This window comes from Xiphophorus maculatus, chromosome 10, assembly GCF_002775205.1.
Source record: "Xiphophorus maculatus strain JP 163 A chromosome 10, X_maculatus-5.0-male, whole genome shotgun sequence".
NCBI classification, from domain to species: Eukaryota; Metazoa; Chordata; class Actinopteri; order Cyprinodontiformes; family Poeciliidae; genus Xiphophorus; species Xiphophorus maculatus.
In genome coordinates, this window is record NC_036452.1 from 16,707,977 (window position 1) to 16,733,153 (window position 25,177).

General features: G+C 41.2%; 1 protein-coding gene across 4 annotated transcripts; it reads right to left on the reverse strand.

Moving 5' to 3' along the window:
- Positions 1 to 4,744: 4,744 nt before the first annotated feature.
- LOC102219146 (pleckstrin homology domain-containing family A member 1) lies at positions 4,745 to 24,323 on the reverse strand. Of its 4 annotated transcripts, none has more exons than XM_005805356.3 (13): positions 21,989 to 22,073; positions 18,240 to 18,425; positions 16,262 to 16,318; positions 15,569 to 15,614; positions 14,977 to 15,074; positions 13,163 to 13,288; positions 10,989 to 11,120; positions 10,821 to 10,889; positions 9,956 to 10,020; positions 9,815 to 9,878; positions 9,572 to 9,661; positions 8,905 to 8,978; positions 6,979 to 7,304 (listed from the first exon to the last, which is right to left on the reverse strand). In XM_005805356.3, the coding sequence occupies exons 2-13, from the start codon at positions 18,378 to 18,380 to the stop codon at positions 7,067 to 7,069; spliced, it is 1,200 nt and encodes a 399-aa protein (XP_005805413.1). In that variant the 5' UTR covers positions 18,381 to 18,425; positions 21,989 to 22,073; the 3' UTR covers positions 6,979 to 7,066. The 4 variants fall into 4 exon arrangements, 3 of the variants coding, with proteins under 3 accessions (XP_023196753.1, XP_023196752.1, XP_005805413.1); XR_001351220.2 differs by lacking the exon at positions 8,905 to 8,978 and adding an exon at positions 7,912 to 8,088 and having other exon boundaries at positions 7,215 to 7,304; XM_023340985.1 differs by lacking the exons at positions 8,905 to 8,978; positions 21,989 to 22,073 and adding an exon at positions 24,235 to 24,323 and having other exon boundaries at positions 4,745 to 7,304.
- Positions 24,324 to 25,177: the final 854 nt, after the last annotated feature.

A 25,177-nucleotide genomic window follows, 5' to 3' on the forward strand; every position in this document is an offset into this window, starting at 1 on the left:
GGAGGTGATTGGTGGAGATAACGTGACGTCATTCTTAAGGAGGGACGGGTAGGGCTGCACGTTAGCGGAATAAACGTCAAGCAGACTGAACTCAAGTTTGATAAACTGGAACTACTTTAAAAGGCGACTTCTTGTCGCAAAGCGTTTGCAGTATCACTGCCGGGTTTTAACATTAAAAAATATATATATATCATTTTTGCCATTTCTGCTTTTTCCCCCCCCTCACTTCTAAGTCACTGCTGGGCAACAGGATCCCCACAGCATGATGCTGACACCACCGTGTCTCGATGCCGTATTTATCTCTTTCATGCATTAATCATGATGCTTCATGTCAAGAGTTTTTTTTTTTTTTTTTTTTTTTTTTCTCCAAATACAAAATTGCTATTTGGACAACACATCAGTGGTGACAAATTTTCCTTCCATTATTGTCCTCAATTCTGCTCTGTGCACTTTGCCATCGACTCCAACCTGCTTCCCTGTTTAATCAGACATTTCCACAGGATCGGTGTATTTTGAGCAGAGTTAATTTCCCTCCTTCTTTCACATGTTTTCTATGTTATCTGAAGGATTATTGCTACATTATTATTATTTTTGCCACTCTGAGGTATTGGTTTACAACCTGTCCCGATTGTTTGCTAATCTTCTCAGCGGGGTTCTTCTTGTTTTCCCAAACGCCGGATGTATAATCTTTTTGTAAACAGTTAACAGCCGGACGGAATGGATCTGCTTCTTGTTCCAAAACGGCTGCTGACGCCGCAGGGTTTTCACAGCCGCCGTACTCCGGCCGTATCCTGCCCTCGGATTGACCCGAGCCCCCCCCCCCCCCCCCCTCGCGAAGCTGAAGAGCAATCGTCACATTGATTTTTCCAGCACAGAAGACCGGAAAGTTCCGCTGTTGCCTCTGCGAGGCCGCGCAGAACGTTCCGCGTTTTTTGCCAGGCAATATTTGAAGGAAATCAGCAGCTCGCCCCATTTACTCTCTGCTGTTCATCTTTGTCTTCTTGTCGAGTCAATTTGTTGCTTTCATGATTTTGTTTTGCAGCTGTGACGAAATGTCAGTGTCACGTTGACGCTCAGCATCAGACTCTGTACCAAGTTTAACTCCTGTTGTCAAATTAAAGGACATATAATTCATAAAGATTTGTTGAACCTCAATATAAATAAAGATTTTATGTTTCTTGCTCCAGTTTTATGTCATCAAATAGTTAATCAGTTGTTGTTGTGTTTTTTTTTTTTTTTTTTTTTACAAGAAATTAAATGCACATACAGTAGTTACCACAAACTTAAAATAACAACTAAAAAGAGTAAGACTCATCACTCATTATAACTGAATGAAGTTTAATAAATTTCAGATTTGAGGCCACAAACTGAAGAAAAAAAGCGTTTTATTCTGTCTTCTTCATGAAGAAGTGTCCTTGTGTACAATCCGATTAACAAAGCCGCTAAAAATGTGAAATATTCTGCAGCAGGCGACAGCTTCCGGCATGTCTGAGCAGAATGAGCCCCCCACCCCCCACCCCCACACACACACACGCACACGCACGCGCACACGCACGCACAGCTGAAGCCTTGTTTTGGAAACTATTGATTGTTTTGTACCCCGAACAATCCGTGACAGTATCTATGACATCGCATGCGGCTTCGTGTGATTATTATGTCATTGTTGGACATTTCTGGACCAAACAGATTTCCCGATGACCAGCTGGCAGCCGGCGATCCGTCTCCCAGCTGTGGAAAAGTTTGTTCAGGGGGAGTTTAGTGCTCGTTTTCTCCTCTCTCTCTTTACACATCTGCAATGTTAATTCGCCATGTTACATGTAAGCAGGACAAAATCGCAGATTCATGAGCTCATGCACCCTGTAGACGTGATGACGTGCGCTTTGAGAGCGTCGATGGGGGAGGTTTGGTGAAGGTGAGGCAATGTGTTATCGCGGATTTTAAGATGGCGGACTGATGTATGTGAAAGGTGGCGAGGTGTACGGACTGGGGAAGTGAGAAATCGGTGCAGCGATGATGTTTTCCAGGGACACGGAGACCCGCAGAGGCGGCAGAGTGGAGAAAGAGAAATAGCTGGACAGTGAGACAGTGGTGAGGAGTGAGTTGGGAGGGGTTCAATCCCCAATGCGGGATTAGATCAGAGATGCTATTTTTTTTTTTTTTTTGCTTGCAGCGGGGATAATCACAGATAATATTATTTAAAAAAATGATATCCGTCATGAAAATCAGCCAAAATGTCTGCTGACGCAAAGACGCAAAGGTCAAGTCAAAACACCAGACAGAGGGCAAAAGATAGAGAGGAGAAAGAGAGTTTTGAGCAAGGTGAAATAATAAAGATGGTTGTCATGGGTGATCCTTTACAGGTTGGTGACTGTGAGTCTGAAAGTGAAGGTTTCCAGGAGGTAAATAAATAGAGGGAGTTGGTCTCGGAGTGATGCAGTAGAAGGCGTGTGTATTTTTATTTTTTAAAAATTTTTTTAACGAGCTTCCTGCTGGCAGAAGCCGGTATTTTCAGGATCAACTTGTATATGTGGGGTTTTTTGCATTAAATTAAACATTCAATATGCAAACAAATCATTTTGTGGCTGTAAAAAAAAAAAAAGTCAGAGGCTTGGATTTGATCAGTGAGACTTGCGCAAGTTCCCCATACGAATTTTATTGGTTGACACATGGGATTATTTCAAACATTTTAATGGTCGTAAATGACTCTTTTTTTTTTTTTTTTTTTTTTTTTTGATAAATAATAATTTAAAAAACAACCTTATATTGTTCTTTGGAGTTAATAAGTCATTCGGGGTTCATTAGCGACATGAGGAACCGTTTACCATCTGCGGGTTCTGCCAGCAGTTCAGCCTCCTCCAGTGCTTTTAGGTTAGCTGAGCATAACATGCTCCTTTTGGCTCACAGTTTGTTGGATGCTTTGTTGGCTTACACACTTTTCTGCTGTAACAGAGAACATTGTGGACAGGGTTTGGACAAAGAAGAGAAAATATTCTATTTGAATTAAATTAGTAGCTTTTCGTGGAAAATAAAAGAACAAAGTTTAATTCTTAATGTCCAGTTTTTGATTTTATTTGTGTGTGTGTGTGTGGGTGGGTGTGTGTGTGGGTGTGTGTGTGTGTGTGTGCTAGATCCAACTATTTGACAGCTTATTATACAAATCCATAATTTTGTTAGAACTCTGACAAGAAACAGCGTATCGTTGCCATGGAGCTGGAGAAAAGCTCCGAACCTTGAAAACTTGACTTTAAATCATCATCAACGTGAGTCGCTGAAGTAAAACACGAGTCACGACAAACCCCGACAGGATTAAACAGAAGAAATGAACTAAGGTCTCGGTGGAAATGTCCTCAGCCTGTTGAACTCTCGCTTGGACCAGGAACCGTCTCTGTGTGTGACGCGAAGACCACCGGAGGCTGATCAGCTGCTCTGTTCTGCACTTTCCCAGAAGCACCGTCCCATCTGAGTGTGACGGCTCCATCTAAGTCCACTCACGCGCAGTCAGAACTAATATTTGAACTTGTATGTGCATCCAAGACACACACACAGAGAGAGAAAAAAGACAAAAAGAGCTGGATCATTGAAGACGGACTTGGCGTTGGTCTTATGGACATCTGTCAGGCTTGTGGTTCGGGAAAGCGCAGGAGTGTGTTTTGTCGCTGGGATGACTCAGATCTCCAAACAGTCTGCTGAGGGCCACGGATCTGAGCGGCGCTGCGGTGTTGTGTTTGTCCCTGTGCGTCATGTTCCCAATTCCACAAAAAAAAAAAAAAAAAAAATCAGCAGTTTTTGTTCTGATTTATGAAAACTGAGACAAATGGCGACGGATCTGATGTTTCATCTTTTTCTGGTTAAAGTTACAGTGCAGCAAACCCGCATGCATTCCGGGTATGCTGTGTTTTAAACACCCCTTCTACAACAGGTCAGGATATAATAATCTGTCCCTCAGCAACTGAGTTAAGCTATTAAATTATTTCATCATAACTTCGCCTTCCTAAATCAATAACCTGTCATTCTTTTGCCAAATTTGATTTTTGAAAAAATAATATAAAAAAAATCACCAGTTCTTTTTTTTCAAAAGATGTTTTAGGCAAAAAATAAAAATCGCTTTTGGTAAAAAAGTGACTTATGTCATTTCTTTTAGGAAGGTGACGATAATTCAAGAGTTGTGAGAAAACTATAGTCCAAATATGCTTTTAAAAGAATTAAGAAAGAAAGAGATAAGGGGATCTTCATCAACAAGAGCATAAAATAAAAGTAGGATTTCACAAATGGGGAAACGTTACGGCCAAATTCATCCCACGTGTCAGGGACTGCAATGCTCAGGAAAATCGCTAAAAACCTGAGAACAACATGTTTGACTCCTCAGGCCTGTTAGCGTGATCAGCGTTAAAGTTAGCTTATTTTCCATTCAGAGGGCCGAGTCACCAGGCTGCACACTGGCGCAGTAGGTAGCACTGTTGCCTTGCAGCAAGAAGGTCCTGGGTTCTCTCCGGGTACTCCGGCTTCCTCCCACAAGTCTCTGTGTGTGTGTGCATGGTTATTTGTCCTGTCTGTCTCTGTGTTGCCCTGTGACAGACTGGCACCAGCACCCCTCCCGACCCCGCTAGGCACAACAGTGTTAGAAAATGGATGAGCCCAAACACAGAAGTAGATGTACGACAGAATGGATTTAAAAAAATTAAAAAAAAAAAAAAACACTTTCATTGCTTCTTAATATGTTTTAATAAATAGAAAAATGGTCGTAGAGTCTCACCCACATACACACAAACGGATCAAATAGCTCACGGTGTTTTGAAAATCTGCTCTTTAGAAAGATAGACGCAGGCACTTTAACCCAACTTATGTATCAAAGGGAACAACACATTTGGAGGAGTGAAGGGGTGCACAGTCATGCACGTGAGTTCATAAAAATTCAGTAAACATATATGTGTAGTTTATTTTTTTCCCTCATTAAAGTTAATAATATCAATACTAGAAAAAAAACAACAAAACAAAACACCCACAACCAGAGAGCCGAGAGGAGAAACGACCTGCGGGACGGCTCGAGTCCCAAAAGATTTCCACGCAAACCGACAGTCGTCCTGAACGCCGACGTGACGGCAGGTAAAGGAACAGGAAGTTAAGGTGAGGTGAGGGGAGCTGGTGAGCAAGAAGGAAATGTTTCCAGAGTTCTTGAGTTCGTGATGCTGAAGCATTTCCGTGTTTCGCATCACTTCCACACTCGGGGCGGAGGCTGACACTTAGCAAAGTCACAAACGGTTTCCGCCGAGCCGAACGGCACACACAAAAAAAGTCCAGTTTCTGTAACAGAGGTTGATTAACATAGCAGTGAGAGAGGTGCAAAAAGAGAAATTCACTTAAATAATTCAGGTTATATTCTGACATACGCCATATCAACACGAGAAACTGAGGATCAAACTTAATTTAAGAACATAGTTTAAACTTTTTTTTTTTTCTTTTAGGTTGTCTGAATGTGTTTCTGCTTAGTTTGAAGTCAAATATATTTATTTTCACATTAATTGTGTCTCTGTATGTGTTCACATGCATGATTTCTGCAAATGTCGCAAAGCATTTCTTTGCATCATGTGCTGTGAAAATATATTATTTCTTTGTAACCTTATCCCTATTCCTTTTATATTTTTTCCTGTGTCTAATTTGTTTGATCTTATTAGTTTAGGATCAAACAAAAAATTAAATAAATATATAGCCACCTTTTTGAACACTTATTAGAATATGCAGATAAAGCAAACGCAAGTAAAAAAAAACAACATAATTGACCTAATAGTTGTACACACAAGGTGGCAGCAGAGTTTCTGGATCACTGGAGTCTTACAGAGCTTTCTTAAAAACATTCATAACCCTTGGCTGTTAAAATATGTATTTTATATAGATTTTACATTATATATCAACATCAACTGCATCATTTGAACTGGAATAAAAAGAGCACAGTGCAGATGTTGATACCCTTAGTCAAAATTCAGTTGTAATAATTGCTTTCAAAAGTCACCAAATTAATAAATAAAGTATACAGTTAACTTTCAGCAGAAAGGCGGCTGATGAGACTAACTCTTTTTGACCCGCTGAACTGTTTGACCTGCTGCGAAAAGCTATGCAAGTAAAGACCGCACATTACTCTAAGTGCACTGTTCCCACGGTAACAGATGTCGATGAAGCTATTTTACATTTAACCCTCCCACCCCCCATTAAAACCATACATTTTTCTTCCACTACGCTGCACTATTTTGTGTTGGACTAGGACATAAAACATAACTGAGCTCGTCTTGGTAACTTTATTTGACGTGGTGTGAATGAGACCGACATGACGCTGTCAGAAATATAAAGGAGTCTTCACGAACGTTGCCATGAAGTGTCATTCGGTAAATAATGACACTTTTAATGCAAATTTGCATTGAAACTTGCATTAAAAGTCCATTAAAATTGTCAACTTTGTATTAACATGGCAACATTTACGAAAACCCATTCATGTTCATAACAGGTGTTATGACAGTGTCATGTCAATCTTATGCACACCCCTTCAACTAAAGTATTATCAACAAGGGAAAGTTTTGCAAGACTCCACATGTCTCCTTATCTGTGCCATGAAAAAACTCAGCTACAAAAAAAGAAAAAGAAAAAACAGTTTGATAAGGAAACAACACAATTCATATCAAATCTCAACCTCCTAGATAACGCACACAGGACTGATGTGTTTCAACACATCTCTCTGCGACCCTTTAAACTTTGGTTGTTTCAGAAGTGAATCTCTTCGCCTTCCTGTCGCCGAACTCCTGCTGAGAGCTTAAATAGACTGTGTAATCTGTGTCGCTGGTCTGCTGCAACGTACTGTGAGACATATTCAGGAAGACGAGGTGAAGGGGAACCGCAGAGGAAGACCTTGTAGGCGGAGCCACACGTGGGGGAAAAAAGAAAAAAAAAAACCCAGTCCCAGGAAGTTTAGCAGGAGAATATTCAAAGATCAGTTGCTGTCACATCAGAGTTATCTGCGAGTCTGGCTCCTCCGTGTTTGGGTCGCCCTCGCCGCCGGCGCAGAGCTGCTCGGCCTCCATCACTTTGAGGACTGCACCGTCTCCTGCAGAGAAAGGCGCGAGCGCGCCGAAGGCAAAGGCATCATCACGGGCTGGATTCCACTGAGGCGCCACGGCAGGAGGCCCAAGAAGTTGTCCTGGTGGCGAGTGTCCAGCGTCAGGCTGAGCACCCGCTGAGGGTTCTGGGTACTGCGGTTCCGTGTTGAGGGAGTAGTAGAAGGTGGAGGCGGAGGTGGGAGAGGGAGGGTCACTGTGCTCCTGGGGAGACAAAGGAGAGCGGGACAGGAAGTGAGAGGGTGAAGAGGAGGCTGGGAATGATGGATGTGCTGATTAATGGGTTAGACCGATGGATGGTTCTGTGGATGGATGGATGAATGAATGGATGGATGGATGAGCTTGTGATGGAAAAGAAGAAAAGCACAAGATAACGGGAGTAGAGAGGTTTTTTTTTTTTAATAAACTCAGAGATAAGAATCTCATTCAAATCTGAGCCAAAAATCAGGTAAGCTTTGTCGTATTTCAATTGTCCTCAGATATGTTCACTTAAATCTAGACAAAAAAAATAAATACTGGGTAAGATTCTGTGTTTTTGGATTTTTCTAAGCTTTTCAGTGTGAGATTATGCTACTGCAAGAATGAATTTATCAGTTGTTTTTTGTTTGCTTGTTTTTTTTTACCTGTCTGCACAAAGACGTGCCTTCAGATTTGTCCTCATCTTTAACTATTTTGCTTTGCAACTCAAGTCACTACAACATTTAACTTCCCTCTGGGAATTATTGTCAAATTTAACTTATAAAAATACTCTGAGATGGTCTCATGGAACATGACAGGCTCTGAGATGTAACTTTCATGCAGTTCCACATACGAACGAGCGATGCTGCTGTTGCCGGGGAAGAGGAAAGGATGATGCAGCGGTTGCTAAGGAAGCTGAGAGGCAGCGGGGCTTGGTGATAAAGACGATGAGCAGCAGTGGGAGGGAACAGGAAGCAGGCGGCGGGGCTCATTTGGGGAAAGTTATTGTGTCACTGTCACACCTCACTCTCTAGAAAACACACACACACATGTACACGCACACACACACACACACAACAGGAAGGAGAAACAGAAAGACAACATGGCAGAGGGTTAGCAGAAAGAAAGTAACTGCGTGGTTTTAGGAGGTCATCTGCGAGTCAGGAAGTCTGGAAACGTTACTCAGAGAGACGAGGAAACAGTTCAGAAAGAGATCACAGGTCCAAATGTACAAAATATTATAAGAAAAGAAAGAAAAAGAAAAAAAGAACATGACCGTGTTATTAACCTTTCATAAGCTGTAGTTGGTGAAATACAGATATGTTTGACCACAATCCACATTTTCATTTTGTAATGGTCCATCTCAGATACCTCTGGGCCCAGAGAAGTCGGCCTTATGTTGAGTTCTTACAAGAAATGCTTTTCTAGTAAGAACTGAATAAATTCCAGTGTGTTAAATTCTTATTCCTTGCATCATTTTACTTTATTACACACAACTCAATTTACAGACTAATGAGTTGATTTTCTTATATGTGCTGGTTAGTGGGACTGTTCCTGGCATTTCATGTCAACAGCCTAAGTAGAAACATATTTACTGAGACAAATGTTGACATGTTTCATTTAAGTTAAAAACCTAACTTGATCTAAATTCTAACTGTGAGGTTAAAGGTCAACTCCAGTTCATCCGGCTGCAGCGTCTTGTTTTCATTCCGCACATTTAAAGTGAGAACTGATTTCAAGCTGGACCCGTCTGGAGGAGCGTGGGGCTAAATGCCCGTTAGCGGAGAAGCAGCGATGGATGGTGGGGGCGGTGGGAGGTTAGGGTTTGAGGTCGGGGGACACATACGTGCGGGATTCCCCACTGTAGAACGGAGTATACCTCTGTATACACGGGCTGGAGAGCCGTCGCGCCTGACGGATCTGAAAACAACAGTTTACAGCTGGGCTCAGTAACAGAGAGGCAGAGAGCTCCTTTCCAACACAACCCACCGCAAACCGCCTCGCTGTGATCATATTCTGATCTGTGGATCCTAAATCACATTATACTGCACTTAAAAAACAAGGCAATGTGGCCTTATGTACAGAAATGCACAAGTAGTATAGAAACCCCCCGCCCCCACATTGTATCAACCACATTTGTAGAACCAAGTTGAGGCATTTCCTAAATTTAAAACCACAGAGGTCAGTTTGTGGTGGATCATTGTTGGAGTTAGGAAAGAAACTCCATAGAGACAGAAAAAGAAGAATCTTCACAAGCTGTGAACATGTGCGTGTGTTTTGTAAATATGGCCTACTGATCGTTTCACACTCAGTGTTTGAACTAATAAATCAGAGTTGAAGCGTTCCTTTCTCTGATGCACTTACTTGTAACCGCCACATGGTGGCACCACTTCGCTGGCTCATAAAAGTCAGAAATGATGCACATTAGTATAGACTGCTGCAACCATTGTCTGTTTGCACTGCACCGACATTTAAGGAGGTTCCTGCATAGCTTCAACTGACGAGATACGCACCGTGTTGGCTGAGCGCCCGGGCCCGCGCTGAGCAACAATCGCCCCGGAGACGGCCTTGATCCAGTTGTGCATGTCCTCTGGACTGTCAGCCTGAAAGACACAGATCCACAGTTATTTCAGTTTATTCCAATGATATCATGAACTCGTATTGTAGTGATTTAAATAAATCTGTCAGGCAGTTCTGAGGATAGTTGCTGAAGTAAGTCTCATCCATAAGACCCAGATGAATTCGGCCAGTGTCACCTGTATGAAGAAGGTTCTGGAGTTGGTGACCATCTCGAAGAGGTTGTCTCGCATCATCAGCTCGCTGCAAAACACAGAACAGAGCAGCTTTTGAACACCGTGGCCTGAGCAAAGCTCTGATGGCTCCAGGTGCTAACTGACCTCTGTTTGCATTCCTGGACTTTCTGAATCTCCTTCAGCGGGATAACTCTCAGTGCCTCCCGGTCCTGACAAAGAAGAAAATATGTCCCATAAACAGGGTTTCAAATTTAAGACTTTTTCAGACCTTAAAAAAAAAAAAATACCACCTTGAATGAAACTTAAGAGCAAAAACACTATAAATGTAGGAGATGGTTGGAGGATTCTGCTGTATTAAAATAAAGTATAGCAAAAACTGTGAGACTTTTGGGGTCTGTTGGTAGCTATTGGCAGCAGCTTAGTGCTTTTCACACTGCATTAGGCTCTCCATAACCTCCACAGTGCCAAATCTAAAAGTTCTTCTTCACAGAAGCACATAGCCTTTTTTTTAACAGCAGTGCTGATTTTATCAATCAGATCACCTGATCTCAGCTTCATCTACAAATGAACACACAGCCTGAGGGCACACACCCTGGGTGTGTCTACATGTGCTCCGACAGGTCCTGGTTGGGTTGTCATTCGCTTAATTTGTCCACACACGGATCTTATGGGGAGGAATTTAGAGCGCGTGCTGCTGCGTGTAAAGACAAACATCCCACAATTCAAAGCAAAATGAGCCTTGAATTTAGCTAGCTAAGGTGTTTTGGCTAATGTTAGCTGGCTAAAACACCTAGCTAAGTCCAGAAAAGGTTCTCAAGATACAACAAATATACAAAGATACACGGTTTCTGTTTGATACGAAGGCAAAGAGCTGCCAAACCTTCTGCTGAAGGAAAGTGCTATAAATTTCTTAATTTAAGATCAACATTTTCTCCGGTCTGCAGCTGAATAACAGCCATCTGGTTCCAGCTTGATGTCAAACACATACCACCTCATCCCATTTTCTCACCAGGTCGGATTTGTAGTAGCTGAGGGCATTTTCATCCAAGATGAAGTACCTCCTCTTCCAGTTCCTCATCTGAAAAAGATAAAATAAAATATAGAACATCAACACTAGTTTATCATCTGTGTCATCACGGAAGCCACAGAAGGTGTCTGTCTGTCTATCTGCTCTCACCACAGCTCCCTGTTTGACGCAATATCCCGCCTTTATGAAAGACTGGTCCTGCGCTCCTCTGGACAGGAAGTACGGCAGCTGGTTCTGAGCCCGCTTCCCTCGGTCCGACCCGTTCTGGCCTTCGCTCTGCTCCTACAACAAACACCCACATATTAAGGACTCATCTCAACCTGGCTTAACGTTAAGGTTCTGTTTAAGACAGAAGGTAAAAACAGAAAACATTTATTTAGTAGTAATGCGCAACTTAATGTACAGTTGTTTTGCCTGACGTTTTTATTCAACCAGAATCAAATAAATGTCCTGATCTCAGAATGCATCGTGGGAGATGGAGTTAACAATTACCGTGTAGTACCTGTACAGGTGTTCTGTAGTGCATCAACGAACAGTTTACATTGTAAAATGCCCAGATATTGTCAGATCTGATTGAATCCATTGAAGAAAATGGAGGCCTGGATGATAGAATCCATCTAGCCGTCCCTGCAGCATCACAGAGCTGCTCCAGTGCCTCACTGTGGCCAGGCGGTTCTTTTCAATGTGTGATTCATTCGTCCTTCTCCAAAATGTGCGTAGGTCCAAAAAGTTCACGTTTCGACTCACAGAGCTCCACAGAACAGAATCCTAAAACTTATTTGGCCTATTTAGAAGTGAGGAAACTGGAGCGGACATTACAGGTTCTGTTGGGTCGCTAGTGGTATGACATCTTGCAGTTCAGGCATTCATTACACCATGAAACTGGAATCAGAAGCTAGGGTTCCTTTAACTTTAAACCTGCAAACTTATATGTCTGTTCAGGACATTTGCTAACATTTGCTAGCAAACAAGTCCAGGTATTTCAGGTGTTTTATTTGCCATTGCTTAGCTGCATTCAGTGCACCTGAGAGCTTTTGCATTTAAAAAATGTGTGGTGTTATGATGAATTTTATTATCAATTCATTTAAATTTGAGACTGCAGTATTCAGTTAGAGTAGGATTTCGTGTTAAATTCTGAGAAAATCCTTGTCATAATTCTATTATTGAACTAGTTAATATGGTCTTTTGCAAGCTCCTTGTTGTAATGAGCATAATTTGTAGAACCGCGTTGACCAAAATGTATGAGAGTTGTATTTTTGAAATATGAAAAATTGCTTTAAATTAAGTTGAAAATTATCTAGGGAACAGCTGGCATTGTGATTTACTATCAAGCACAGTAAAGAAAATCAGGCTGCAGAGGAAGTGAGATAAAAATAGGTTGAATTAATGCAATGATAACCAATTGTAATTAGTGTTAGCTCCTTTTGAAAATACTTTATTTTTTTGTAATGTCCTGGAACTTACAGGTGTTATTACAAATTGCAAAAATGGAAATACATGATCCTACCCTTAGTAAAGCAACTGTAGTTGCCCATCAATGTGGGAAAGTTTATAGGGGTAAAGTAAGGCCAGATTCTTTTTATGAATTATTGTATAATATTTTTCTATGTACACCGAAAATATGTATATTTTTCTATGTAAATGAATTATTTACATCTATGAAATAATTCATAAGTAATTTTATGAATTATCTTATAATATTTTTCCATATACATTACCAAAAATCCAAAATAACATAATGAATGAAAAAGAAAAAGACAAAACAGAAATCACAAATGTATGCATGCAAGAAGAAAAACGTCAACAGAACAATAATCATTTGGGTGGGTCTTCTGTTAAATTAACTCATTGTGTTTAAGACCCTGCTAGTAAAATAAAATTAAAACCAATCTACTCTTACGTGTTTTATATGCTCAATTCATAGCTCCCATCTTAAAAAAAACAATAAAAAAAAACCTAAACATCCTGTTGCATTCTAATACAAAAAGCGATCTTCTCCATTTTGAATACGCCACAAACGATTTTGAATCAGTCCTCTATTGTCGGTGTTTGGAGTTTACTGGTATTGGCCTTTTTTTTTAAGTAGGTCCAGTTTTGATAAGTAAAATCAAATTTGCAAAAGAACAGCTCTGCGTTTACTCTCAGGTCATTTTTCCCCAGCAGTTGTGCTTGAGTAGCCGCGTAAGTTTTTATGAGACACAAACAGTCGCAGCAGCCGTCAGCAGAGCTGTTGTGTTCTGGGTGAAACGCACAGCCGCATACCTGCAGAGACAAGACTAAACCTGCTGCTGATGAACACCAGCTCTGACTGGGGGAAGCGTTACCTGCGTGGCTGTGATGATTGGAACTCCACCTATGATCTCCGTTTTGTAAGAGACCTGCTTCGTAGCGCCGAGGGCTTCCTGTGGGGTCTCCACATAGGCAGCCTGGCTCTCTCCAGACTTTGGCACCTGAAACGCAACGAGACAGTAACACCTCAGACCTGACTCAGGGGATCAGAACCAACCGGTGGAGCCGAGCTAGGTTTTATTAGTCTTCCAGACATTTATATCTGTGCTCTAGAAAGAAAAGAAAAAAAAAAAAAAAAAGAAGAGCAGTAAAATTACAACAGGGTGAGGTTTGTTGAGTCACGCATTCATCATCCTTCAGTCTGCGTGGAGCAGCAGTTTCTAACAAAGCTGAAATATTGATAATAATATGTTTTATTATTACACTTGACCAACTATCTGTTATAAACATGCACTCATATGCGAAATGTGTTTCAATGAGGCTTTTTTCGTCAGATTAGAAGTATCTTTTCAAAACTACATCAGAAAATAAAAGATTAAAAATATTCTTTTTTAATTTGATGTGATATTCTAGTCCTAGAATGACCTGTGTCCATCAGCTGGAAGTGGAAAATCATCACAATTAACAGATACGAAGGCTTGAAAACGTAATTTAAATGTAGGGGGAGCTTTAATTCTGGATGATGTTAATGACTTTCCTTCTTTAAATGTGTTTTGAGGAGGGAAAACAACTTGAGATTCAGAATTTTGTACAAAATGTGGGCCAAAGTTACTAATTGCTTAGAAAAGTCACCATTAAATTACATTTTACTTTGTAGATTTAGAATCATGCAATTCTAAAAAAAAAAACAACTACCAATTATATTAGAGATGCAAAGACCCGACGTTAATATCTGCATAGGTGCCCGATCCACAAGGGCAGATCTATTCAGTCTAATTCTATGCTCCGTGCTCTAAACTTATTTTACATTATACTTAGAATTCCTAATTGCGTTTTCTGAACCATTTGAAAGGTTTGTTTCAGTCTATTTTCTACATGTTTCACCCAGGCAGTCAACCTGTTGTTTTTAATCAGTTTCAGTTTCCCTATTATTTAATTTACATTGACTGTTATCCTCCTAACTGAATTGATTGAACAAATTAAAGTTGTTCTTACATGTTTGACTAAGGTTGTGAAGCTATTGGTGTATTTAAGTGTGCTGTACTCCATCATACACATTTGTATTTCAGTATATTGGAGTCTGTTTAAAAACAGAAGCGTTTTAAGTCAACTCAGCACAGTTTTTTTCTGTCAGCCGATACTAAATCTCAGTTATCGGTATCGGAAAGTGAAGAAAATGGATCGGTGCATCCCTGATTTAAATATTCTTGTTCTAGAAATAGTGTAGTTTTGGAGTCAACCTATCCCAGATTTCTGGAGTTAATTTACCTCAAAGGAAGTTTGGAATCGCCTCCTTCCCCACTTTCTCTTTCTTTTATTTACCGGTTTAGGATATCATTTGTCTCAAGGTTTTGTCTCTCGCCTTCCAGACGATTTTTGCAGACATTCTAGAATCCCTACAATTAAAAGGTAGTTTTGAAGCAGAAGCTTTTCTAATTAACCCTGCGGCTTCGAAGCTGAAGGATGATTTGGAACGCGCATCGGCCTGTGAAGGCCCACAACTTTCCGATGAAGCTCTGAGGAGAACGCAATCGAGCTTCATCGGTCCGGTGTGATGGCTAATTTTCCATCTGCTGTGGCCCGAGGCCGAGTACAGAGTGTGGGATGGCGGCAACGTGAAACAGGGTCAACTATGGATCCATCTGTGTCCAACCCCATTTGTGTGTGTATTTGTGTGCGCGAGTCTCACTGTGATCTTGGTGGCGTTGTTCAGAACGCTGATCCATTCCACCAAATCCTGCTGGTCGTTGGCCTGCAGGTAGAACTTCCTCATGCCCGCGTTTATAACTGCGGAGAGATAAAAAAAAAAAGGACAACATGTAAATGCTCCTGCTTATCACCAGATCCGATAGAAACGGAGACAAATCCACTCCGCCGTCTGAAAATCTAAAAATATCCACTTGTTTCTGGTTTCTCAGAGCCGAGAGGATGTACGTCTCCGCATTAACATCCCATCTAGATGCAAACACATGTGCACATGTCCGCACACAGCGGTTCGGTCATTGTCATTGTACGGTTTCCTCCTATTGAGTGACAAAGAGCTGCTGCTCCACGCGGCAGGAAAAACAAGTAGCGCGGGACAAAAGGGAGGAAGTAAACTCAAGAGATGAGGAAAAGGGGGGAGGAAGGGAGGGAAGAGAAGAAGGAGGGCGGAAGAAGTGGAGAGATGAGGAAGAAGGGAAGGAAGGAAACAAGGGACTGGAAGGGGAGTGGAGGCAAGCTTCGGCCAAAGACAGAGCGAGTTCAGGGAGATAAACGGAGGAAGAAAATAACGAACTCACCAAAGCAGAACTCTGCCTTCGGCCTGAGCTTGGTAGCATCACTGACCTGAAGACAAGAGGACAATAAACGACACAGGGGACACCAGAAATCCTAAAAATCAGTGGAACACAATTAACTCCAAAGTTACTGAGAAATTACCTCGATCATAAAAGACTGATGCGATCTGTCTGAGCCTTGCTGCGCACTGCTAATAGTGACCTTCAGGCTAGCTCAGGCTAACAGAAAAAGTCACTCACGCAAATGTTGGTTCGCAAATTCTGATCTTATAGAGGATGTAGTAGAGCTCTGCAGGATTGATGTAATTCTTGATGAAACTAACTTTACTAACCGTAACCATGGATTAGTGACAGAAAATACAAATTTATTACCGTTTTTTTTTTTTTTTGTTCTTTTACTTTCAGCCCTTTCTCCCGCCAATCTATGATTGGTTCCCAAACAAAAGCAGAGAAAGGGAACCCGTAATCTGTTCTGGAGCCCGAGGCTTTGCCTGAAACATCTCTTCCTAAAAACAGTTTGGTATAATAGCGGACTGCTTGCAAAATTTGACATTTCTGTAACTTCTGGTTGTAGTCTGGCCAAAAAGATTGAAATTCTTGTTCTGGAAATGCACGTGATTTCTAAAAGACTTCCTTGTTTTCAATAAAAAATAAAGACACAATGCAAAATGTGTCGCCGTTTGAGTGAGGACTGACCTTGGAGATGTACGTGAGTTTGAGAAAGCCCACATTATCCGCACCTTTAGGCAGATTCTGAAAGAAAAACGAAACATTCAGAATATGATTAAACTGATTCTGCTGAGTCGTAACAAGGTTCCGGTTAGAAGGGATGACATCAATAAAGAACAATTCAAGATTCCTGCCGTGCCTCGATATTTCTTCCTCTTTGTGTTTTAGTGTAAACACAGAGGAAAAAAACGCAGAAAAACATCTACCTTTCCGATAACCACTGAAGAAATTATTCAGATTTATTATTTTAAGCCAATCGTCTGAAAATTCTTTGAGTTTATTCTCGTGTATTTTCTGGTTAAATTATATTTTCTCCTCCCTGTTGGAGGAAAACGCTTTAATCCCACGAGTCCGTGGTTTCCGTTAAAGAATTCCCTGTTAGCAGGAGTTCAACATCAACCTCCTGGCGCTGAGCTTTTCATCATCCTGTGAGCGCCTTGGAACGCACAAAACGCTGCTAAAAAACGCCACTCAGACGAGCGTCGTGCTTGGCGTCGTTTTGTCCCGTTGGCACAGAACTTCCCCTTGGCCTTCATTCTAACCTGTTTGCAGAAATGCTTTTATTTGTTTTAGGAATTACATTTTGCAGAGATTTTTTTGAAGTGCGCTTCGTTTTGGCTAATTTTTCCTCCTTCTCTGCTGCATAAAATGGGGCTACAAACAGTTTTAACATCTTCCTCCTGCTCCTTACTCGGTGATGTAGGTCCTCAGTGAGCGCTTACTTCCTCTTAAACAGGTAGTGCTTGCTAAATTTGACTACGCCTCGCTTTGAAAACGTAAAGTACGTGAGAGCTTCACATTTTTAGAAAGAAGCAGCCTGAAGGTTGAGCAGCACGGACAGAGCAGACGATAAAAATAAACCACTAAAACGGTATTTGCTAGGAGAAAGAAAGACCTGATTATACAAAGGCAGATATGTGTTTTTTTAAAAAGTGTGTAACATGAAATATATTAAATGGTTTTAGCTCCCTTGTCTCTACTGCTCCAATAAATGCTTTTTTTTTAGCAAGAAAAGACAACATTTAAGACAACCCTGGGAGAAAAAAACCCCGTCAGAGGCTGCAAAACTACGACTGGTTGGAGGTTCAGCTACCAGCAAACCTACACATCCAGCCAGTGGTTTGGCTCGAAGAGTATGCATGAGCTTAAATGGTCCAGTCAAAGCCCAGACCTAAATCTCGCTGAGAATCTGGAGCGAGGTCGATGTTGTAAAACTCTCAATCCAAAGAAAATAAAAAGAACTGGCAAAAGTTGCTCTGCCTTCTGCCCCAAAAATGCTGAAGAAACCTGCAGGTGGCTCCACAAGGAGTGTTCATTTTTATTTAGTTTTAGTATTTTGACTAAAATATCATTCAGTTTTTGTCATAATTTAGTCACCAGAACCATCTTAGTTTTAGTCAACTAATTATATTTAAAACAATTTTGTCAACTAAGGTATCTAAATATTTTTCCCATCAATTTGCTTGAATTATCAACACAAAATGTATCATGTTTCAACCAGTTATGGCATGAAGTTATTGTTTGAATATGCAATATGTAAAAAAGCAGATTAGACTTCTTTCAAACATGTTTATTTTTCTGACCAGTTAGTCTGCTCCGCGTTGCCCATAACAAATCGTATGCTGCATTCTTCATTAACAAAACGGAAATCAAAAATGAACAAAAACATGTAACAGTTAACTTATTAAAAATAAAATTTGGTTAATACCACTGCCTTAATGATCCTTTAAACGCAACATCCAAAACGATCAAGCCACAATGTTCTACAAACAGCACAACAGAAAACTGAATCAATCGCAACATAATGTTCCACCATATTGTTTGCTTCCTGATCCGTTCTGGTGATCTCAACCAGTCCACCCTACGCAACCTAAAGCAATCGCCGACACATTGCTTTGTAGACTCCAAATTACGCTCAGGAGCAGACTCGCTCGGCTTCACCCACCTGAGGGTTGTCCATGTACCACAGCAGGTTGCCCTGCTCCGTGTCCAGGATGAAGTACCGGCGCAGGAACCTGCCGCTGTTCTCGATCTCCTCGATGTCCAGGAAGCCGCAGATGCGATTCTGTCGGTCCACGTACGGCATCGCGACCCCGGCCAGCTCGGCCCGCCCTGGGGCATCACAGGCACTCTGGGGGAGAGGCGGAGGAACAGGTTGGGAGTTCAGACGCAGGTGTGACGGCAGGCTGAGGTCATCCTGCTCAGAATGTCAGACCAGGTTGGGCGGAACATTCCCCCGTCCTTCCTTACAGCTCACTGCCGCAGGTGATTCTCCTCTCGCTGGTTAGGTTTCTATTTTACTTTGACTGTAACTGTCACTCTAGATTGATGACCTTAAACTGTGACTTTGCTGCTTCACTACGTTCATGCTCAACTTGACATAAAAAAAACTGACAAGTTGCAGAAAACTTGGGCTAATCGGACTAATCTTGATGAATCAGTTATTGAAATAATCAGCAACTAATATATTAATCTTTAACTGTATAGCACACAGACTCAATAAAAGGTCATTTGCTGAAAGAACAGCGTGCTCAGAGCATTAGTTAAGCCAAGGCTTCACTAAACATATACATTTTGCATTAATATTTAAAAAAAATCTTTGTCTGTAAATATGTTCTCTTCCCAAAACTCTCTAAATATCAAAGTTTTCGCTTCACTTTTACAATCCAATTATTAACTGACACAATAATCAACAGCTCAGACCTACCCTGGTTTGATGCAGCAATGAGGTTGAGCTTCTCTCGTGTTCAGAAGAAGTTTTATTTCAGCTGCAGGTGTATATTTTGCTACAAATGATAAAGCAGCATTCACTAAACAAATGATGATGTAGTTTTTAATTTCTTATATATATATATTTTTTTTTAATTATTTGTTCATTTGTATCTTTTTATGCATTTCTAAAACTGTCTAAAAAAAAAAAAAGCTTACGTGGTTAAACGAAAAATCTGCAGAACGTGACAATTCCTTTTATCCAATTAATCGACCAATTGTCTGAATAATTACTAAACTAAAATAATCGTTAGTTGCAGCCCAACTGAAAACATCCATGAAAGTGGACCCCTTTCATGGTCCACTTTCACCTGGCTTGGATTGGTCACATTTACAGTTACTCTACAAGTTGTTCCCAGTTACAGTAGATTTCTGATTCCAGCAGATGAGCTACGATGCTCCTGTTGTCATGGTAACGCAGTGACGGAGTCTGGGGGGGGGGTCCACCCCTTATCCAAAGCTTATTGATCATGTCTGTAAGTTGGGTCAACACAACACCGCCTTACTGAGATTTGCATATGCCAGCATAGATAAGCCTAGCTACTGAAGGAAAGCATCATAGTCAGACGAGATGACGATCGCGTTGTCTGGGCAACATGACAAAAAGCACGGTGGTGGTAGCATCATGCTGAGGGCCTCTTGCATTGCTCAAGTTGGAAGGAGGACTACCTAAACAAATAAACAGCTGAATGGTTGAAACGTGGCCACAAGCCTGGGCGATCCACATAAACAATTATCCCAAACACACACCCAATCTGGTTTGGTATAGTTAAAGCAAGCTAACTGGAAAACAGACCACAGCTACGAGGAGATTCATGTCAATCGGGTGGACACTTATCTAAACCGTGCTGATAGCTACATCGAAGTTTGATATTGTGAAGAAGTTCATTTCAGAGAGCTAAACTGATATATTATACATGTTTATCACAGAGGGAAATGTTTCAAGCTCTTTTATTTCTTGTTGTTTTGATGATTATGAATGAATGACAGGAAGTGAAAAGTCCAAATTGACCATCTCAGAAAATGAATGCAGCAGCATCTCCGTATCTGCAGGCCAGAGTTGTATTCAAATTAAAAGCTGTGGAGATTTATCCCCTTTAAATCCTTTACTTCCTTCTCAGAGTTTCCCTTTTGTCTTTTGTGGGAGTTTTTTTTTTTTTGAACAGGTGAGCGGCTGAACTTAACACGAGTGAATACTTCACAAGAATTCCATCAGTTTCTGTTTTCCATCCGTTTCTGTCAGCGTTCACTTTGCATAAGTCTCTGTTTCCACATTTTGAAAACACCAGAGCGTATTTTGGGTCAAAAATGCCGGCAAATAATTAACATTATGCTTTTTTTGTCCATCTTCCATCCCCCCCCCTTTTTTTTTTAAAAGATCCGTGTCATCAGCAGCTGCAGAGACGGGCACTTAAACAATCAAACTTCCTGAAAGATTAAACACTTGTTTTACTATTACAGGTACTGTTGAGTCAGCTAGATTTCTGATTCCAGCAGATGAGCCAGACTTTAAAAATGGGAACACATGCACAGAATTTCTGCTGATTAGAGGACGTTATTTTGCGAGAAACATTTAAATCAACCAAAAAAATATAATGCTTTATTCCTAACAAGTAATAGCAAGGACACATGTTGCTTTTACACTGGAGATCCTCCAGTATCTTGTCCAGTTCTTGATCAATCGGACTTGTGGTACTTGGGGCAGATCCTAATCTGTAAAAATGAAGTCCTTCAAGCTTCCTGTACATATCAGCTGCTGTCATTTGGGTTTCAGTCCAGTTTTTATCCCTGACCACTCTCTGAGGAATGTTTGTTTGCTAAGTCATTTTTCCCTGAAAACAATTCAGCCATAAAAAAAAGGCTCCTAAACTCAAGAGATGAACAATCCTGTACACAATGGAATGGCATTGGGTCTGGGCTTTGACTGGGCCACTCTAAAGCATGGATATACTTTGATCTAAGCCATTATTCTGTAGCTCTGGCTGTTTGTTTAGAGTCATTCTTTTCATCTCCCAATCAGCTCTGACCAGTTTCCCCACAGCATGCTGATGCCACCACTATGTTTCAGAGTGGGGATGCTATGCAACGTATTTGATTACCTCTAAACAGATCGAGGGCAAAAAGTTGAATGTTGGTCTCATTTGACACCATCTTCCATATTCTTGCCATGTCCCCTATTGTTTGTCTTTCTTCTTGCCCGATTTTCTTAGCTTTCCTGTCAGCAAAATTCCCCCCACCACAGTTGGGGATTTCTGCAGCTCCTCCAGAGTCACCATGTTCCAACTTCTCTATTAAACTGAATAAAAAAAACCCCAAGAGACACCCATTTTGACAGATTGCTGGAGATCTGTGAATCTATCATATCTTTGGGTTTTTCCACACATTTGAAATGTAAAGAAATCAGGCCTGGCCCTAAATTTAAATCTAACCAACACATTGGACCTCGTACTCCACATCTGCTTTAAGGTTTCAGAGCCCACAGAGCATCTGAAAGAATAAAAATAATCATATTTAGCAGTTTTTCCTTCATGAGCGCACAGTAAAAAAAAAATCCTCCACTCTTGCTTCCCTCCTCTGTAGAGATCCCAGCAGCTCCCATCCTGCTGTAATCACACAGTAAAAAAAAAGACTCAGTTCTGGTGGATATAAATTGGGATCAGCTGATGCGGCTCTATGTCTGCCATCACTGCGGTACAAATCAGTTTAATCATCACAAACAACAATCTACCCAAATCCCTCCCTGTGGATCAAGCTGCTGTCAGTCAGAGAGGCCTGACACATCGGGCCGTTTCCCCCCCACCACCACCAGTAAACCGACTCTCCTACGCCCCCGAAACCCGTCCGAATATTCATCCCGGCGGGTTCTGGTTCTGCGCAGAACCGCCGTGAGGCCAGCGGGACCAGTTGGGAGCGAGGTTTACTTACATAGTTCGGCTCAGTCCGAGTCCAGTGTGGAAGCTGTCCGGGTAAAAAAAAAAACCGTCAAGCTACGTGTAGAAGAAACACCAACGACTTCCGGTTTAAACGGCTAAAATAAATCCTTTCCACAACGCCGCCACTTCCGGATAGGCTTCATCGTAAAATGCCTGAACTGAATATATATATATATATATATATATACCTGCAACCTGCATGTGTGTATATATATATACCTGCATGTGTGAAGGTGCTAACACAAAATTAAAATTCTGAAAAAGTTCTGATCTTTGCTGACAGTAAAAATCGTCAGCAAAAATCACAGCTACTGCTTTACAGGTTTTCTCAACCTGGAAAGCTTCTCCTTTCTGTCACACATCACTCCCGACAATCTCCGTCCACCTCTACTTGCTTGTGCTCTTTTTCGCGCCTTTTATGCTCTGCAAGTTCTACAAATGGACTCATATGCCTACAGTCCCTCTAATCTTTCAAGCTTTACTGATCTCAATGTCTCTGTTTGCTTCTCACTCATTGACTCTGTCTGACTTCAGCTAATTTCTCCTCTCTCCACATTTCTCAGAATAGACAACAGACTGCTGTAAAGGATTCTATCCCAGATGTGACCACCACCCCGTTCCATCTGGAACTCCTCTTTCCCTTTCACAGCACACCTTACCACTGTCTCACTGTTCTGAAATGTTCTACACCGCTCCCCACTTCCTCATACGATGCCACTGTTTCGCCATCCTATCTTGTCTTCCTCCTTCTGCAAATATCACCTTGCTCTGAGACGTCTCCAAGACCTCATTTGTGTACCAGACCATCACCAATGGAGACGATCAGTGGCTGAAAGCAGATTTCTGGTCAAATTTACAAAACTTACCTCACGCATCCCTGCTGTCTTGTTGTCCCAGCTCCTGCTGTGTTCTATCCTCACATACTTCCTCAAATAGTACGACAGTTCCTCTCCTGGCACTGTGTCACTCGCTTTCTCTTTATCCAGTTTTTCAGCAACTCTCTCTGACCTTTTCTAAACTTCTCCATCTACGCTGTCAAAGCAAAGATTCTATCTGTACTGGTCTTTCAGCGCTTTTGACTGCCGCTAAATGATTTTTGAAATCAACAACTCTTTCCCATATGCTCATAAAGTTTATTCCTCTTTAGTCACCACAGCCTCAGCTGTGACAATAACCCAAGCAGCATGCATCTAGTAGAGATCACTGCTACCACACACCTCAACAACGTCTTTCTGCCTTTGTAAATTACAAAAATGCAACTAGATTTAAAAAGAAAAGTGAAAACATCATTTTACAAAATCAAAGAGAATAATGTGAAAGAAATCTGCAGCTTTTATTTTGAAGGAAGAATATTTGCAGCAGCTTCCTGACGACGTGAGCTTGACACTGCGCTCGAGCTGCAATGACCTGTGGGAAATGCAGTCTTTCGGGAAACCGAATAACTATCCGTTCTTTCACTTTAACCGAGCCTCATCCATAGTCAACCCTGAGCAGACCTCCAACTGAATATGTATGACTGATTTATTTTGAGTCGCTGCACCCCCCACCTCCCCGACACAAACACACTCACCCACACACACACACACACACTGAAACAAACACGCGCATCGTCACGTTTCACCGGTTGGAACTGAAACAGACTGTGAGAAGGAAACAGCATCTGGTTTTACGCTTCAAACAAAACTAGGGGACTTCCCGCAGGTCCGTGTGGCCTGATGTGTGTGTGGATGCCTGCTGTTGCAGAATGCTGGCCCGCTGGAATTTCCTTGTGTGTATGAGCCCTTACATATTTTATTACAGTGAGGAGGAGGAGGAACTAAAGGAAAAACAAAAACAGGACAGAGCAGGGTAAACAGATAGACTGGTTGAGAATCTCTCCATCACTTCCTGCTCACTCTCCCAAGTTTGTGTTCTGACCTCTGATTGGATTAAAAATAAAAACTGGTAGTGTGCCCCCTGCTCTCATGAACATCCCGACATCTAGTGGCGAAAAACAAAAATTACAATCTTTCATTTTGCTCTTTGTCATGGTCAAAAAACTACTGAATTTAACAGTTGTAGATTTTTTATTTCCGAACAGAAAACTAATTTGAAAAGTTCTAACCTTTTAGTTGTTTTTATCTGCAAAAAGATTAACTTTGAACTGAAAGCCAACATGTCCAGTGTTGGGAAAACTTTTAAAAAACGAGCTCATAAAAACAAGATTCAAGGCAGATATAAAAAGAAGTAGGGACCTACTGGAGATATGTGGGTGCAGAAGTCCTCCGACAAAACCTGGTGCTGGACGTGAAGAGCTTTCCAAGTCAGAACAAGAATAAAACGCACTCTGAAATAAACTGAGAGCTTTTACAGTTTCATCAGAGGTGATATCACCTGTGAGAACTTGCATGATTTTGTCAGAAACCTGCCAGCAGCACATTTTCCACACGGAGCTTTTGATAAGACATGGGTAGAGTGTTCTGCCATAATCCACACGTGACAAAACAAAAGCATGACTCATTTTCAGCTTAGCACAAGTTATCCCAAGGTTCCTGATAGAAGAATATTTTTTGCTGAGGAACTATGAGATCTAGGGGTTTCCATAGGCCTTTCAGGGAAACGATAGGTAGTTTTTCTTCTTTTAATTTAACTGACTGTTTGTCTGAATTCAAGCAAGAATTCAGACAAACAATTCTTGCTTGAATTGTTTGATGGAAGAAATTATTTTTCCCATTTTCTTCCATTCTCTCTGACAAGCAAATATCAACTTCTGAACCAAAACCTGACGCATTCCTGTCTCTTCGGTCACTGGAGTTGATCTGAGGGTGTTGACTCTTTTACTTGTCCATCTACTGTTTAAAAGTGTCGACCATTTCTCCAACCAACATTTCAACGTTCAGATACTTTGCAGCCAACCAACCAACCAACCAGCCGACCAACATTTTGATTGTTGGAGAAAATTCCTCTTGATTGACTTTTTCAATTCACTCTTGATCCAAGACAGACTTCTGAGATATTCTGTAGATTTCAGGATATTTTACTTTACTCGCACCACAAAGATCTCATGTTTGTTTTAATTGTTTATTTCTCAGTAGTCCCAAACAATCAGAAGATGTATTTGTCAGAGAAAATACGCAGTCTTTTATTGTCCGTCGTAGATTTTCAGTCTTTCCTGGATGGTTTTCTTAGACAGATGTGACTT